Source organism: Canis aureus, chromosome 27 (assembly GCF_053574225.1).
Source record: "Canis aureus isolate CA01 chromosome 27, VMU_Caureus_v.1.0, whole genome shotgun sequence".
Classification (NCBI taxonomy): domain Eukaryota; kingdom Metazoa; phylum Chordata; class Mammalia; order Carnivora; family Canidae; genus Canis; species Canis aureus.
The window spans coordinates 23,121,540-23,137,418 of record NC_135637.1 but is presented as its reverse complement, the minus strand read 5'-3'; the positions used below and the strand labels follow the sequence as shown (position 1 = coordinate 23,137,418).

Here is a 15,879-nt window from a genome sequence, read left to right as displayed (position 1 = left end):
TCATAACTCAACTGGAATCACTGCTCACACCCTAATGGCTGGAAGACAATGCACAGACCACTCCCAATGCTCTCAGGAGTATGAGCAGATGTTTTGGAAAAAGAAGTCTCACCAGATAAATCACTCGGGGCAGCATCAGATTAAATCAAGGAAAATGGTTGCTTTCCCACAGGACTTCTCAGAACCTTGAGTATGCCAACAGGCATCAGGAATTTACAAGAGGAGAGAGGATGGAGAGGAGTGTCCTGAGCTAATATGATCAAGAGGCTGGAGGGAAAAAGCAGACATGGCATCTTTGGGGTGGTGGGAACTATGGAAAGAAGTAAACGCTGGACATCCCCAAAACAGATGCAGCCTGGCTGTGAGATCTTGAGCACGACGTATCCCTTCTCTGAGCATCAGTTTCCGTGTCTGTGAAATGGGTGGCTCCTCTCCCACAAGGTTGTTTGAAGGATGAAAGGAGACAGTGGGTGTGAAGCTGCCTGAGGATGTCCCCAGAGCCAGTGAGCTCAGCTAAGGAGCAGGGCCATCAGGGAGGGCTCAGGTGGAGGGCACGACTGTCACTCTGGGGAACTCTAGGAGCAAAGGCTCAGCTGCGAGGCCAGCAGCGGGTGCCTGAGCGACTTGCCCGAGGCCACACAGCTAGTGAGGCCACAAAGCAGCCCTGGCTGGCCCCCCCCCCTAAATGCTTCTTCTACAGTCAAGTGTCCCTCAGCAAGACAAGAAGAACGGGCCGCTCAGAAATCACACTGTCCCCTTTGGAGCTGCTTCCTGGGGCCCAAGGAAAGCCCAACAACAGCCCTAGTGCTTCCTGAGGGCTCACCACGTGCCCGACCCTGTGCCGAGTGAGCACGTGATCTCATCAATGCACCAACCGTGCAAAAAGGCCTCATTAGGATTTGCATTTACCGAAGATGCCATGGACTACACGACATAATGTGGCATAAAGACAGGAGGGTAAGAACTCCTTGGTCCAAAATTGGGCTCCTCCCCTTCCCAAGTCCGCGACCTTAGACAACTTACTTTACCTCTCTGAGCCTCCACTGACTCATCCATAAAATGGGTATAACCTACCATGTAGGGATACAAAGATTTAATGGAATAACCACACGCAAATCATGCCTGGCAGAGTGGCTTCTCCGTAAACAGCAACCGCGAAGGAGTCCATCATCGTCTTCAGGGTTGTTATCAGCTGCGCTGTCTTCGAATGGCGAGTCCAGGCACACACAGAGGAGTCCTAGCTTTCGTCCCTCTGCCCCCAACAAAAAGTTAGTAGGGTCTCTGGCGATCAAGGCTTAAGGAGAGCCCAGAGAGCACCTGGCCCACCCCCATGAGGCAAGTCCTTCCCCTCTCTGAGCCTCAGATTTTTAATCTGTAAAATGAGGTAATAGCATTCACTCCGTGGAATTGCTGAGATGGCCAAAGCTCTTAGTGTAGTGCCTGGCTCATAGTAAGCACTAGATAAATATCAGCTGCTATCATCACTTGTGAGAAACAGAGGCTAAGAAGGGGGGAGACGCCTTGGCAGAGCCACCCAGCAAGTGAGTGGCTCGGCCTCTGTGGAACCTGGACCTCCAGGCGGGCCAGCCTTCCACTCAAGGCCCTCCCAAGGCGCGGGGCCTCCCGCAGGTGATGCCTTCTAGCAGCGGCCACTTCAGGGTTTTGCGGAGCTTTTTAAAAATATAATTGTTTACATCCCAGAGCAGCCATTTCAGCTTTAATGAATGAATTCAATATGCTCAGAAAATGTAGAATAAATCCTTGCCTGTGGCCCAGAATAGGCCCGGCTGCACCAGCTGCCGGGCGGGGAGCCAAGTCACCAGCTGGGGCCGGGCTGAGGATGCGGGGCCTTGGTCTACACAGAGGCAGGCGGTGGGTTGGGGCCCGGGAGGGGACCGGCCCGGGAGATGCTGGGTCCAAGAGCAGATCGGTGCCATCTCTAGGTGGCAGGGCCGTGCGGCAATCTGCTCTTAATCAGAGCCCTGTGTCGACCCAGCGTTGCCTGTTAGGTTGGTACTTGGAGGAGGGGAACACAGAGGCTCCAGACTTTGATCCGTGAGGCTCCTCCACCTGGAGCGCCCTCCTGACTTTCGTCTCAGTTTTGAAGATCCCCCTCAGGGGTCCCATCGGATGGTAGGACCCCTTGGCTGGGGCTGACCACTGTGAACTTCGAGTGTCTCCTGCCGACAGTGTTCTCTGGGCATCTCCCACGCACTTATCTGGGTCCATCTCCCTTGATCAGACTGAAATTTTGCCTTGAGAAGTGAGGGTGGTGTCCCAGGGCAGCCAGGGCATGGAGGAGAAGACAGGAAAGGAGGAGAAGAGAGGAAAGAGGGGGAAGAAGGGGAGGGAGGGAGGAGAGAAGGAAGAGCCGAGCAGAATGAACTCGGGAATGGCCCAGGAGCCTGGGGACTCAGATTCTAGTGCCATTGCACCCACAGCCTCACTGTGTGGCCCTGAGCAAGGCCCTTGCCCTCTCTGGTCCTCCGTGTCCACCCGATCTAAAGAGGGGCTGGGGCCTGGCATGATCTCAGCCCTTTCCAGGGGATGGCTCTCCGTCACCGCTGGGGGTTCCCAGAGCCAGGCAGGTGGGATGCCCTCCCTGGCCTCTGCCAGGGTGGGTCCAGGCTATGAGAGGCCAAGCTTGCCATCCAAGGCCCTCTGCAGAGGAAACCCATGCAGGCCCAGACAGCAGCTGTCTTGCTCCTCCCAACTAGGTGACTTGATGTCCCTTCGCCTAGAGCCTGAAGGAATGAACAGCCCTGGTTCCCAGCCAGCTGGGGCCCAGACGCCAACCTTAATCAGAGATGAGGTGCTCATACACTGAGCTCTGAACACCTCATTACAACTGTGCAGCTTGTGTCCTTAGGGACAGGAAGCAGCGGGCGCTGGGGGACAGACAGGGAAAGCCCCTGTCAGGGGAGGGGAGGGGGCAGGGTGCTGGAACTGGAGATGGGGGCCTGGCCTGGGCTGCCCTGAGCCCTGCAGTCTTCACCTACAGGAACAGAGGTGAGGGGAGCCTGGGTGGCTCAGTCGGTTAAGCATCTGCCTTCGGCTCAGGTCATGAGCCCGGGGCCCTGGGATCGAGCACCGTATTGAGCTCCTTGCTCAGCGGGGAGTCTGCTTCTCACTCTCTCTCTGCCTGCCGCTCCTGTTCTCCCTCTCACTGGCTCACTCTGTCTCTCCCTCAAATAAATAAATAAAATCTTTTTTTTTTAAAGGAAAGAAACAGAAATGAGCACAAACAAGCACAGAGAGAACTGGAATGGTGGATGGAGGGAGTGTCCCCAGAGTGGAGGCAGTAGGTCCATTTTGAAACGCCAAGGCTTCCTCTGCCCCAAACCTTCCTCTGCACAGCAGACAGAAGTTCCAGCTTTGGGCCACTTAGAGCTGTGTGACCCTGAGCTAGTGACTGTCACCTCTCAGAGCCTCGACTTCCCCACCTGCACATGGACATGAAAACAGAAGTATCTACACCACAGGCTCGTGGGGATTCAATGAGCCAACCTATGTAATGCCCCGGGGATGCGAATCAGGGCCATGTACGTCCAAATGTCAAGTGAGCACACCCTTCGATCCAGCAGTGACATGGTCTAGGAGACCCATGTCCACTTGCTCCTGTGCCCCAGCTCTGCACACAAGGATGTTCAGCATGGGGTTGTCCAGAACACCAAAATGCAGAAAGCAGTCTGAACGGCCTCCAGGAGAGCTGCTTCACATATGAAGCCTTCCCCCCAACCAAAGGACAGGTCCCTGCAGTCAACAAAGAGAATCAAGGACATCTCGATGACCCAGCGGGCACGCCTTGACTCCTCACAGGCACAGAAGCAGGCATCGTGATATACAAACAACGCTCGACCAAACAGCCAGCCTGTGTATTTGTTACGTGCGTGGACGTAGCGGTGGGTCAGTCTCCCGAGGTCAGCTGGCCCCACCACTGCGGGCCGTGCTGTGCTTGGAGAAAGCTCCCGGGACTGTGTATCCCTGCCCCAACCTCCCGTGAGTCTCCCATGACTTCGAATCGAAAAGTTTAAGAGAAAACAAAACAAAACAAAACAAACCTCAGCCTGTTAGGGTGACGAGCTGCCCCGTATGATGTCGTCACAGGGGAAGATGACATTATACATTTGCCAAAACCCACAGAAGGCACAACACCAAGAGTGAGCCCGAATGGAAACTCTGGACTTTAGTCAATAACGGCGTGTCTGTATTGGCTCATCGATTGTAATCAAAGTCACCCTTACACCTTGACCAATGCTCACCTCTGAGGGCAGAGGGATCTGGGGACGGAGGGAGAGGAGGGACCTTTCTTCTTCTATGTTGTCCTGCATGGTTTCTGTTTCTCATAGGAAGACAACTTTACGGTATTCTGCGTGCTGTCGTTTTAAAACCTAAGCAGTGATGCACCTCACAAAGTGCTCGGATATATGGCCATGGCTCTGGGTTGATGATCTCCCTTTTATGACTCCCAGCGGCCTTCTGCGTGGGGAACATCTGGCCACCTTCTCCAATCCCGGGATGGCCCTCCCGGCTGCTGGCAGTCAAGGCACCCAGCAGAAGGCGGGCGGGCTGGGCCTTTGTCATCACTGCTGTTGTCTCTCTTCCCTGCAGGCACCCTCCACCCGGGCTCCCCGAGTTATGATCCCATCCATTTTGGGACTGACATCTTTATTACAGCCCGCGGGGAGTTGCCAGTCGATGGGCAGCCTCCCTTCCTCACCCAATGACGAGGCCCCTCCTCGGGATATATATATGAGCCTCACAGTGTCATATATTAGGCAAAGGGGTCAGTGGCAAGTAGACTGGCACATTTAGTGGAAGAATAATAAATTAAACCTCCCATTGGCCTTCAGATGAAAAGGAAGGCAAAGCAATGGGGCCGTCCAAGCAGGCATCACTCATCCATGGTTATTTTGGATCCTGCACATTATTGTCGTTTTTGTGAAAGAATGAGGGACAGCAGGCAGAGTGACAGTCTCTGGCTTTCTAGGGAGAATGCATATCATCTTTTACAGAGACAGAACCACGGCAATCCTGAAAGAAGAGCCCGAGTCAGCCCTGCAAACTCCAGCTTTGCTAGGAAACCCCTCGCCCCAAAAGTGGACAGACTTCCTGTTAATAAGACCAGCAATAATAACCATGATGACGGAGTTTCACATATTCCAATGAAATGATGTGAGCCTCACAAGAACCCTGGCAGGTAAGCACTATTATTACTCCCATTGTACAGATGAGGACACTGAGTCTCCAAAGTCGAGGGAGTGGCCGGGATTGTGCAGGAGAGCAGGGATTGAACACGGATCAGTCATCCTGGTCCCAGAACCCAGGCCTTTAGCCTCAATTCTGAGCTCTCCAACTTTAATTCTGCTTAACGGGATAACCTTCCAGATGGAGGAACAGGGACTGGAGACCAGACAGAGACATGAATGGAAACTAGATGGTGTGGAGAAGGAGCTCTTAGGGGAGAGGTGGGCGTCTGGGCACCCAGCTTGCACACAAGAACTGGGCAGCTGGCTGGCCTGGCAGAGAAGGGCAGGGGCCCGGGAGGCAAGCAGACAATGACCCTAAGCCCTTGGGTCCACTACGTGATGCGTGTGACTTTGGCAATGTCACATGACCTCTCAGCCTCTGCATCCTCAGTTCAAAATGAGGATTCTTTCCCTATCTGTCAGGGGTGCTGGGAGGATTCAAAGGGAAAACGCAGATGAAAGGACCCCCAGGCCTGGGCTGAGGTGGAGAGCAGGGAACGGCAAGAAGGCTTCGTTCATGGAGATCATTCCTGGGAAGAGTGTTGTGTCTGATTCCACTCACACAGCCAGGGGGATCCGAGACACAGAAATAGTTTCTCTCTGCAGAGAGGGAACCAAGTTCATCCTTGATGTATGTACTCTTCTGTGGGAAGAGGGTGCGACAGCAAAGGATAGTGGCCGGGGCCAGGGGGAGCACTGGTAATAAAAGCAGGGAGCAGAAGTGTCTTCTTGCTACCCCTGCAGAGAACCGGGAAGCCTTGGCTGTGGAATTTTACAAGCTTCGTGGTATCCCAACTTCCAGCAACCAGGACTCACGCAGTGCCCAGCGCTGTGCCCCGTCCCTGACACACAGCATCTCAGTCCATCTGCATGGTGGACCTGTGAGGTCAGTGCTCTTTTCAGTCCCATTGTAGAGGCCAGAAAACTAAGCCTCAGAAAGCTAAAGTGACTTGCTCAAAGCCACTGTGGCAAAACATGGCCACACCCCTATCTCTCTATGTGTTCTAGAACCTTGTTGCTGCCCATCGCCAAGGGTGGAGTCTGGTTCCCCTGCCCTTTGAAGCTTATAACCCATAGAACACGACAGAAAGGATGCTGCATGATATCTGAGGCCAGCTCAGAAAAGCTTCCAGGTTGGAAACTCGCATCTGAAGCCCAAACAAGCCCATGCAGGGAGACCGGAGACCACACAGGAGAGGGAGATGCCCGGCTGGTGCCAGCCTCCTCCAGCCCCTGCTCTGTCAGTGCCAGCCCCCGCAAGACTGCAACCAAAGGACACACCTCAAGCCAGAGAACCGCCAGCTGAGCCCTTCCAAACTGCAGACCAACTGAAGCCTCGGGAGGTAATGAAATTATTATGTGTAAGCTGTGGGAGCTTGGGGCTCATTTGTCACACAGCATGGTACCACGGCCAGCCCCAAAGCTAACAAGTGATGGAGTTCTCACTTTGAAGCACTTGCTGAACGCCTCATATGTGCCAGGTGTGATGCATCCAGTCTCTGACCATCGCAAATGCCCGTAGAAGGTAGGTGGATTTATTACCATTTTACAGACACGGAAGCTGAGTCCAGAGAGGGGAAATCACTCTGGACAAGTTAAATCACACGGCTGGAGGTGGGGAAGCCTGGATTCAGAGACCCCAGCTCTTCCCTTGTCCCTCTCTCTCCCCTTATCAAGTGAGCTCCAGAGAGCATCCATTTGCTGCCATATGAAACATGGGCCACTTTTTGCCAAAGGAAAGAGACACGAGGTTGGATGAATGGTTTCCTGATGGCTCCTGAGGGATGGCCCGGACCATGAGCCTTGGTTAACAGCAAACCAACCGTGATGTCAAATCACCCGGGGTTTTCTGCCTGCCAAGTGGAGCCAGCCCCAGAGCATCCTCCCGCTGCCTTCCCAAGGGACCAGTCTGGGATGGCAAGTCTGAGAGACAGAAGGGAGGTGAGGACACAGGCGCAGAGCCGGGGAGCTCCGTGGCCCCTTGGCCACAGTAAGAACACATTCCCTAAGACCCAGCTGAGGCTGACTTCACCAAGTCACTATGTAACAACCTCTTCAAACAGGTCACTTTATAATGAACCAGGCAAAGCCAGAAGCCACCTTGCCTGTCCATGGGAGGCGGCCCAGAGTCAGGACATTCTTAGCATCACAGGCTTGAGGGAGCCCCCAGACAAGCTCTAGGACATCCTCCCTCCCCCCTTCCCTCCTCCTCCCTCATCTGAGGCTCAGGCAGGTTCTATAACTTGGCCAAGATCACACCCCGCTGATAAATGGCCGAGCTGAAGTCTGGCAAAACTCGGTGTCCTTCGCCCAGCCCCTGCATCTCCTGGGGGATGGCAAGCCTCTGGCTTCAAGGCTGCCCAGGGCACAGCTGATGACGGGGCAGTCCACAGTCCCCCACCTCCACCCTAGGCAGCCAGCCTCCTGGGATAGAAGCCATCGTGCCACAGGGGCCAAAGGGATTGAGAAGGGGGTGGGAGAGAGTCAGGGTGGAAGAGCTCTGCAGGAGCTCAGGGGGCCTGAGAGGGCCTAAGGGAGCTTTAGGAAGAACAGGATATGACACCCCTTCCAAAGGAGGAGGCTCAGAGCAGCCCCCAGGAGTTAGGCTGAGACCGTGTATGATGTAGGTGCTGAAAGCTCAAAGCAGAGGCCATGAGCATGCTGGGACCTCGTGGTGATCTGAGGGCCTGGGGTCTGGCAACCTGGGACCACCCACATGTGCTCAGTGGCCCTTTCATGGGGTCGCCAGGTCTAGAGGCTGCTGCACTGGCTTGGCACCTGTGATCAATACACATTAGGTCTTCATCCCTGGTCCCTGGCACTCCTAAAACCCTTGGCATCTCTCAAGTGAGGAGGGTCTTTTCTACACTAATGAATGGCTGGGGTCTGGTGGCAGTGGGGAAAGGGTCCCCCAATAGCTTCAGGACAGGGGTTGGTTGCTGGGAAGACCAAGGCACAATGAAAAGTTTCAAACTTTGAGCCTCACTCCCTGACCTCTGAGGAGGGGAGAGGGCCTGGAAGCTGAGTAATCACCAGTGGCCAATGACTTCATCAATCAGGTCTCAATATTAAAACTTCCATAAAAGCCCCAAACTATAGCATTTGAAGAGCTTCTGGGTTGGTAAACACATTGAAGTGTTGGGGGTGGGGGTGAGTGTCATACCAGGGAGGGCAGGCCCCTCGCCCATGCCTGGCCCTACACATCTCCTCCACTTGCTCTTCCTATGTTGTATCCTCTATAACAAATGAATAATAGTAAGTAAAGTGCCTTCTTGGGTTCTGTGAGCTTTTCTGGCAAATCATCAAACCTGAGGCGGTGGTGGGAAGCCCCCCCACTTTATAGCTGCTTGGTCAGAAGCACATGTGTGGTCTGTGTCTGAAGTTGGGCAGTCCCATGGGGTTGAGCCCTTAATCTGTGGGGTCTGCACAGACTCCGGCTCTGAATTGAATTGAATTGAATTGAATTGAATTGAATTGAATTGAATTGAATTGAAATGGAGGAGACACCCAGTCAGTGTCTGGAGAATCAGAGAATTAGTTGGCCTAAGGAAAATTTCACACATTTGGTGTCAGAAGCAGTTCAGAGAGCCCTGCTGAGAAAGTGACCCCGCCAGCCATCCGGGAGCCTGAGCAGATGCTGCGGGCCACGGGGGCAAGAGAAGGAGGGATGTGGGGTTCCCAAGTTTGGACTCAGAGCTCGGGAGGACTTGGGTCCAAATCCCACCTCTGACTTTAGTTGTGTGCCCTGGGGATATGGACGAAGCTCTGGCCAGCCTCAGTTTCCCCATCTGTAAAATGGACATCATAATAGGCCTCTTCCGTCCCAGACTGTTCTAAAGGTGCAGTGACATCAGCACGTCTATAAGCCCTCAGCCCGGCACCCAGGAAATCAAGTCGGTTACCCCCCTGGAAATGACCCTCACAGCCTGTCGCGAAGGCGAGGACACTGGAGGTATGTTTGCAGGGAGACTGACCAGCTGAGCTTCCCAACCTCGCTCAGGAACGTACTAGCTGTGCAACGGCAGGTAAAACACATTCTTTCTGAATCTCTGTTCTTCCATCCATCAGAGGGTGATGCGTGACGGCAAACACTACTGAACCCGCACTTCAGGAGCCAAGTCCTGTGCTCCACACTTTTGGGCACTGACTCAGTTAATCCTCACAGTCAAGCCTGCAAGCCGGGGTCTGTTATTGGCTCCATTTTATAGAGCAGAAAACTGAGGCTCAGGGAACCCAAGCCAAAGCTCACACCCAGCAGGCTGACCCCCGGCTCCCACCCATGGCACTTCGTCCTCACATTACTGCATGAATCAAATCGGATCAAGAGGCACGATTGAGGCACAAGGGCTTTTGAAACCTCCAAACGCTAAACCAATACTGGTGGGGGCTGTTGTCGTTGTTATAACGGTTCAAGAACCCTGAGGCCAGTTACGAGGCCCAAAATCTTCCCCCAGGGACTGATACTGGTTTTTAAAAATAAGATCAGAGCTCTCAAAAGAAGTTAAGGAAGCTAGGCGCGCTGGGAAGAGTTCATCATTCTAGTGGGGGAGAAAAAAACTCTGATTAATGGAAATGATTCTTAATATATTTCAAAATGATCTGTTATGACACAAAGCAAAGACATTTATATATGACTTTGAAATTCTTAATAGCTGATTTTAGAGCAACCTATTATGAAATCTTCCAAAGCAGAATATATAGTAAGTAAATCATCGGGCAGGCCTCCCAGGCAGGCTGACAGCAGCTCCTCTTAAAATAATTTATAAGGTGGGGTAGGGGGAAGGCTGGGAGAAATTATTGCCATAATCATGTATTAATAAAATATTTATAAATGTGACTTTCCCAGATACCATTACAGGCAGCTACAGGTATGGGTCAAGTCCTCGAGCCCACATCAGAAAAGGGCATCCCACATGCTCCAGGGAGAGAAACTCCACCAACCAAACTCCTCTGGTGACAGGTCAGTGGATGGGGGGGTTCTATTAGCCTCTGTTTTGTGGCATTGGAGGTAGAGAGAGTTGAAGTTGACAGTGCAAACCGGAAGGCAGATCCCCCCGTATGCAGACCTTGCAGGGTGCCCGGTGGGGGCAATCCTGTGTCAGTTTAGTGCAGCCAGGATGCAACCAGCTGGGCCTCCTTGAGAGAGTCACCGATGCTGGGATCGGCAACAAAATCCTAAACCTTCCTTCTACGGAAGGGTTGCCTTGAGCTAGCCACTACTGATGGCCTATCTGCCATCCCTCACCCTGGCCATCCCATACCTGCCACCCCACAGGTCCCTGGTCTGGCATTGCAGGTACCTATCTGGACCTCACTGCTCTCTCTGGCTGCGGGCACATGCTCAGCTCAAAAGCCGGACAGGCTGGGAGTGCCGCTGTTCATGCCTCCCAGGAGCAACCTTCAACCAGGGAGAAGCAGAAGGTAGTGAATAAATATCCCGGCTCGCTCGTCTCCCAAGTAATACGACTTGGAGCCATGCTCCTCAGAGTCGCCCAGAGGTCCCCAGTGGAACTGGGCTCCAGGCGTCAGAGGTAATGCGCTCATTAAAGCACATGGTATCACCTGTCTTCCCTCCCCTGTCTCCTTCCCCTACTCGTGATCGCCTCCCAGAAAGGACACGAGCACCCAATCTTTGTCTCCAGGTCTGCTTTAGGGGACCCAGTGCAGTTCAGCTTTCTCTTCCATATTCCATTTGATCTTCCCATCAACCCCGTTCTCTGCATGTGGAAAGAGGAGACCACTTGAAGCTCAGACCAGTCTGGTATTCAGTCTTAGTTAATTGCATCAAGAGCCTCAGCTTTCCATTCTGTAAAGTGGGCTTGCTTCCTTCAACTCATCCCCAACCCACTGATGTCCCGACTCTGAACTTTCAGGACTTTCCTGCTCTGACCTCTGTAATCACACCCTCAACCCAATCAGCTCACAAAACTGGCTCATGGGGATCCCTGGGTAGCTCAGCGGTTTAGGGCCGGCCTTCAGCCCAGGGCGTGATCCTGGAGTCCCAGGATGGAGTCCCACATCAGTTTCCCTGCATGGAGCCTGCTTCTCTCACTGTCTGTGCCTCTGCCTCTCTTTCTCTGTGTTTCTCATGAATAAATAAATAAAATCTTAAAAAAAAAAAAAACAAACACAAAACTGGCTGGTGGTTCCAGCGAGGAAGTCTCAAGTCTCCTAATAAGATGATGAATTCACAAGAAGGGACCCTCGTATTTTTCCCTTTGCCAGGTCTGGACACAATGTAGGTGTTGGCCCATCTCAGGGATGGGGATGTGTTAGGGGCTGAATTATGTCCTCTCAAAGTCCATATGGTAAAGTATTAATGCACAAGACTTCAAATTGTGGCTGTATGTGTTGATCAAGGCTTTAAAGAGATAACTAAGGTAAAATGAGGTCCTAGGGGTGGGCCCGAATCCAACGTGATGGTGTCCTAACCAGAAGAAGAGATCAAGACACAGACACACACACACACACACACACACACACACACACACACACACGAGTGGAGGGCCAGCCATGTGAGGACGCAGCAGGAAGGCAAGCCTAGGACAGAGGCCTGGGGAGAAACCAACCCTTCAGGTATCTTGATCTTGAACTTGCAGCCTCCAGAACTGCCAGAAAATGAATAAAGAACCTCGAATCTGGCTCAACTGCAGAATTTCACATCTGACAAAACTGGGACCAGAGAGAAGGCTGGACTTGCTTAAGGTGACACATGAAGTTGGGGGCAGAGTCAGATTCCTAACATCCTCTCTCTGGCTTGACTGGGTCTAAGGGGGATGGAGGAGTTTTTTTCCAGAGCACAATCAAACAGTTAGGCACTTTGGACGCATAAGCCTCCCAGATGCTGTGACCTCCCGTGGGAGCGGTGCAGGATAGGGATGAGCCAGCTTTTTCTGTAAAAGGCTAGATAATAATAATTTGAGCCTTAGCAAGCCACAGAATCGCTGTCTCAACAACTCAACTCTGCCATTGTGGCAGGAATGTAGCCATAGCCATATAAATGAATGGGCATGACCATGTTCCAATACAACTTTAATTATGGACACTACAATTTGAATGCCATAGAATTTTCACACATGCCCAAATATTATAGATAGCTAGCTAGATAGCCACCTAATTGAAATATAAAGATTATTTTTAGCTTATTGCTATCCCAAATCAGACAGCAGACTGGATTTAGCCCATGAGCCATAGTTTGCTGATGCTTCCTGTGGACAAAGCCAGCTGCAGAGGTAGAGATTTTACCAGATGATGAGAGTTTTGCAGGAAAAGAAATGCAGCTCAGGTTGGAGATGGGGCCATGTTCTCACACCGTGGTGTGTATGACTCATGTTGGTCTTGGTGACAAGGAAGCTGAGAGAGACATTACGGTTCCACAGGCAAAACGCTGTGATGCCCCGGTAGCCAACGTGTTGAGCATGGCCCACGACTAATTAACGAAAGGCAAGTGGTCTTTGATTTTTTCACTTTTGCCAGGTCACGCATGTCTGTCCTTGGTTTGGACCAATGGTGGGAATCCCTACCTTACTTATTTCTGACTTACCATAACTTCTGGAAATTTCCCAAACCAAATCAGTGGGCATCGGCCAAACTGATATGCAGTTCACGTGTATGAGAATCCAAAAAGTGAGCCCCAAGGCCCAGGAATGTGGGGATGGCCAGAATGATGTGCCAACATATTCCAGAAGTCTGCTGCCCACAGACAAATGATAGAGAATGTCAGCCAGAGTTGGTACACAGCCCCAGAAGACAAGACCTCAATTTACATGTATTCATTGAACAAGTAAATCCCAACTCTTTGCCCTGGGCCCCAAGGAAGTCATTCCTTACTAGCAAGAGCTAGACAAGGACACAATCACAATACAAGGCACCACAATCTGCATGAAGGCAGGAATCACACTGCTCTTGATCCCCACTGTCTCCCTAGGACTTTTTACAGTGCCAAAAGAGATCAAAGAAATTGGCTGGGGAAGTTAGGAGCCTTGAATGCCAAGTCAAGGAATTTTACTTGACTTAGCAGGCAAGGGAGAGCCTCAAGAGGATTCTAAGCAGAGGAATGGCACAACAGAGCTATTTTCTTAGAAAAGAGCCCAAAGGTCACAATGAAGATGAACAGAGGGAGGAATGTAGACATGAGCAATGAGACTACTCAATTGTCCAAGTAAAAAAAGAAAAGAAGAAAAGAAAAGAAAACCCCACTGGCAAACAGGAAGAATAGAGAAACAAGGACAGAAATGCTGTCACAGAGATCATCTGCAGGGCAAGGTGAATAATGATCCACTAGGGAGGAGTGAGGGCAAGAGGGAAGACCAGAACCACTTGGGAAACCAAGCTGCAGTAGGGATGATCAGTGAGCAGAAAATTAAGGGCAGGGAGCAGACTCAGGACGAGAAGGATGGCTGGGTGAGCTTCAGCACATGAGGTGGGGAGCAGCTCCAAGATACCCAGATAGAAACACAGCGCCTTTATGGCTCGGACCCAGCTATCTCTCAAATGTTCTAGAGCTCCTGTGCTCAATGCAGCAGCCACTAGTTCCATATGGCTATTTAAATTTATGTGGATTACAGTGTAATGCAATTAAAAACTCAACCCCTCAGTCGCGCTAGCTGCATGTCAAGTGCCCAACAGGCACACGCAGCTCGACGCTGGTTCTGGACTGCACAGAGGGAGAACATCTCCATCATCACAGAAAGTTCCACCGGACGATGCCCGTCTACAAGGCTTCCTTGAAAAACCCAGCCCCATTTCCAGCTCAGTGCGCCTGGTCCGGCAGCTTCCCAGAGAACAGTCCCAGAGACCCAGAAGATGACAGATTGCTCCTGTCCCACCTCATGGAGCGAGGGGCCTTGTCAGGCACCTGCCAACGCAGACAGCTGGCAGCGCAGGTGAGCTCGGCGGGAAGGACGTACCTTTGCAGGCCCCCGCCGCGCCGAGGTGGTAGATGGCTGCCAACACCCGCCAAATGGCTCGCTGCTCGCCCTCCGAAATGCCCAGTGTCTCCATGGCGCCCCGGAGCTGGGCAAAGGCGGCTGCCGCCTTCTGCTTGTCTTCAGGCTGAGAGCAGAGGGAGAGAGGAGGAGGCCATGAGGGTGGAGGAAAGGCAAAGCTCCGATCAGGGCCCACCCTCGGGGGGAGGGGGGGACGCACGCTCGCTTTATTGCCACAGTAAATTACCCACAATTAGGCTGTGGCATGTTGACACCCAGGGCTCCAACTGCAGGGAAGTTATAAAGATCGTTTCTTTTTTTAAAAGATTTTATCTATTTATTCATGAGAGGCAGAGACACAGGCAGAGGGAAAAGCAGACTCCCCACAGGGAGCCCAATGTGGGACTCGATCCCAGGACCCGGGGGTCACTCCCTGAGCCAAAGGCAGATGCTCAACCGCTGAGCCACCCAGGCATCCCATAACTATCATTTCTATCTGACTTGGAATGTGCTGTGATTTTTATCTATCCTCATGTTCATGCAGGAGATTTTTTTTTTTTTTTAGGCGCTGCCTTGTCCTGGGCCCTGAGGACACAAAGCCAAGGGAAGCCCAGAACTTGACTTGGAGGGCCTCTCAAGGTAGCAGTGAAAGGAGACATAACCGGGGTCTAGGTATGAGTGGGGAACAGTGGGGTCTCAAAAGCAGGCAGGCACGAATGATTCCCACCCAAAAGTGTCAAAAGAGGTTTTCATAGAAGGGGAGACAAAACCGAGATTGAAGTTTGAAAAATGAATAGGCATCATTGACCAATTTAGTGCAATAAGTCCCGACAGGCAGAGAGAACAACATGACCGCAGGAGACCCAAGGAGACAACACGTGGCCCACAGAATGTGGGCACAGAAGCAGGTATTTTTGGAGGTGGTGCCGACAGAGAAGAGAGAAAGCCTGAGAAGCTGGCAGGTGCCAACTGTGAAGGCCTCACGCATGATGCTATGGTCATAGGCTTTCAAATTCCAACCATGACTGGCAAACACTGTCTACACTCCTGCACCAGTGGCAGACATCACGAATCGATCAGGAGCCCACAGCAAGCTAGTGAGTCCCGATTCTTTTCAGGACACCACCCCTTGCAGCCGACACCAACTGATCTGCCTCAGCAACTGAAGTGGAATCTGTTTGCCATCCCCAGTGCAAGTGATGGGAAACTGCCCAAGACTTTTAAAGCGGAAGGAAAGACAAAGTGACACGATCAGATGTTTATGGGTTGTAGGGTGTTGTTTTTTCTTTTTCAGATTTATGATCCCAATTATGTTTGATTGAATATTAAAATTAGTCTGAAACTCCTGCACGCACCATCTGGCCAAGGAGGCTCAGCCCAGAAACCTGCTGGGTTGAGAGGAAGTGAGCTGGGGACAAGAATTCTTTTGTCACTAATCCGCCAGCAGATAATGAGGAACTGATTTGCACTTGGCCCTCTTACAGAGCGTGGGCGATGAACTGTAGGCTGTTGAAGTTGGCAGGTCCTTGCGTTTTGCGGAACCCAATGCCCAGAGAGGGGATAACACTTGCCCAAGGTCACACAGTAAATTAGTATCAGAGAACTAGAATCAGGCTTCTCTGATTCCCGACCCAGGCCACTTGTCTCCTCCATCCAAGCCACTTCTAACTAGGAAAGAAACCTTGCAAGGATCGGCAACCAAT

The 15,879-nt window shown here is 52.0% G+C and overlaps 1 protein-coding gene across 4 annotated transcripts in view; it reads right to left on the bottom strand.

Annotated features, from left to right (window-relative positions):
- MYO18B (myosin XVIIIB) overlaps positions 1-15,879 on the bottom strand; it is a 255,491-nt gene that overhangs the window by 194,544 nt on the left and 45,068 nt on the right. For all 4 annotated transcript variants that reach the window (XM_077876109.1, XM_077876111.1, XM_077876110.1 and 1 more), the window contains exon 12: positions 14,159-14,303. In XM_077876109.1, the coding sequence (XP_077732235.1) occupies positions 14,159-14,303 (145 nt within the window). The remainder of the gene's footprint in view (positions 1-14,158; positions 14,304-15,879) is intronic.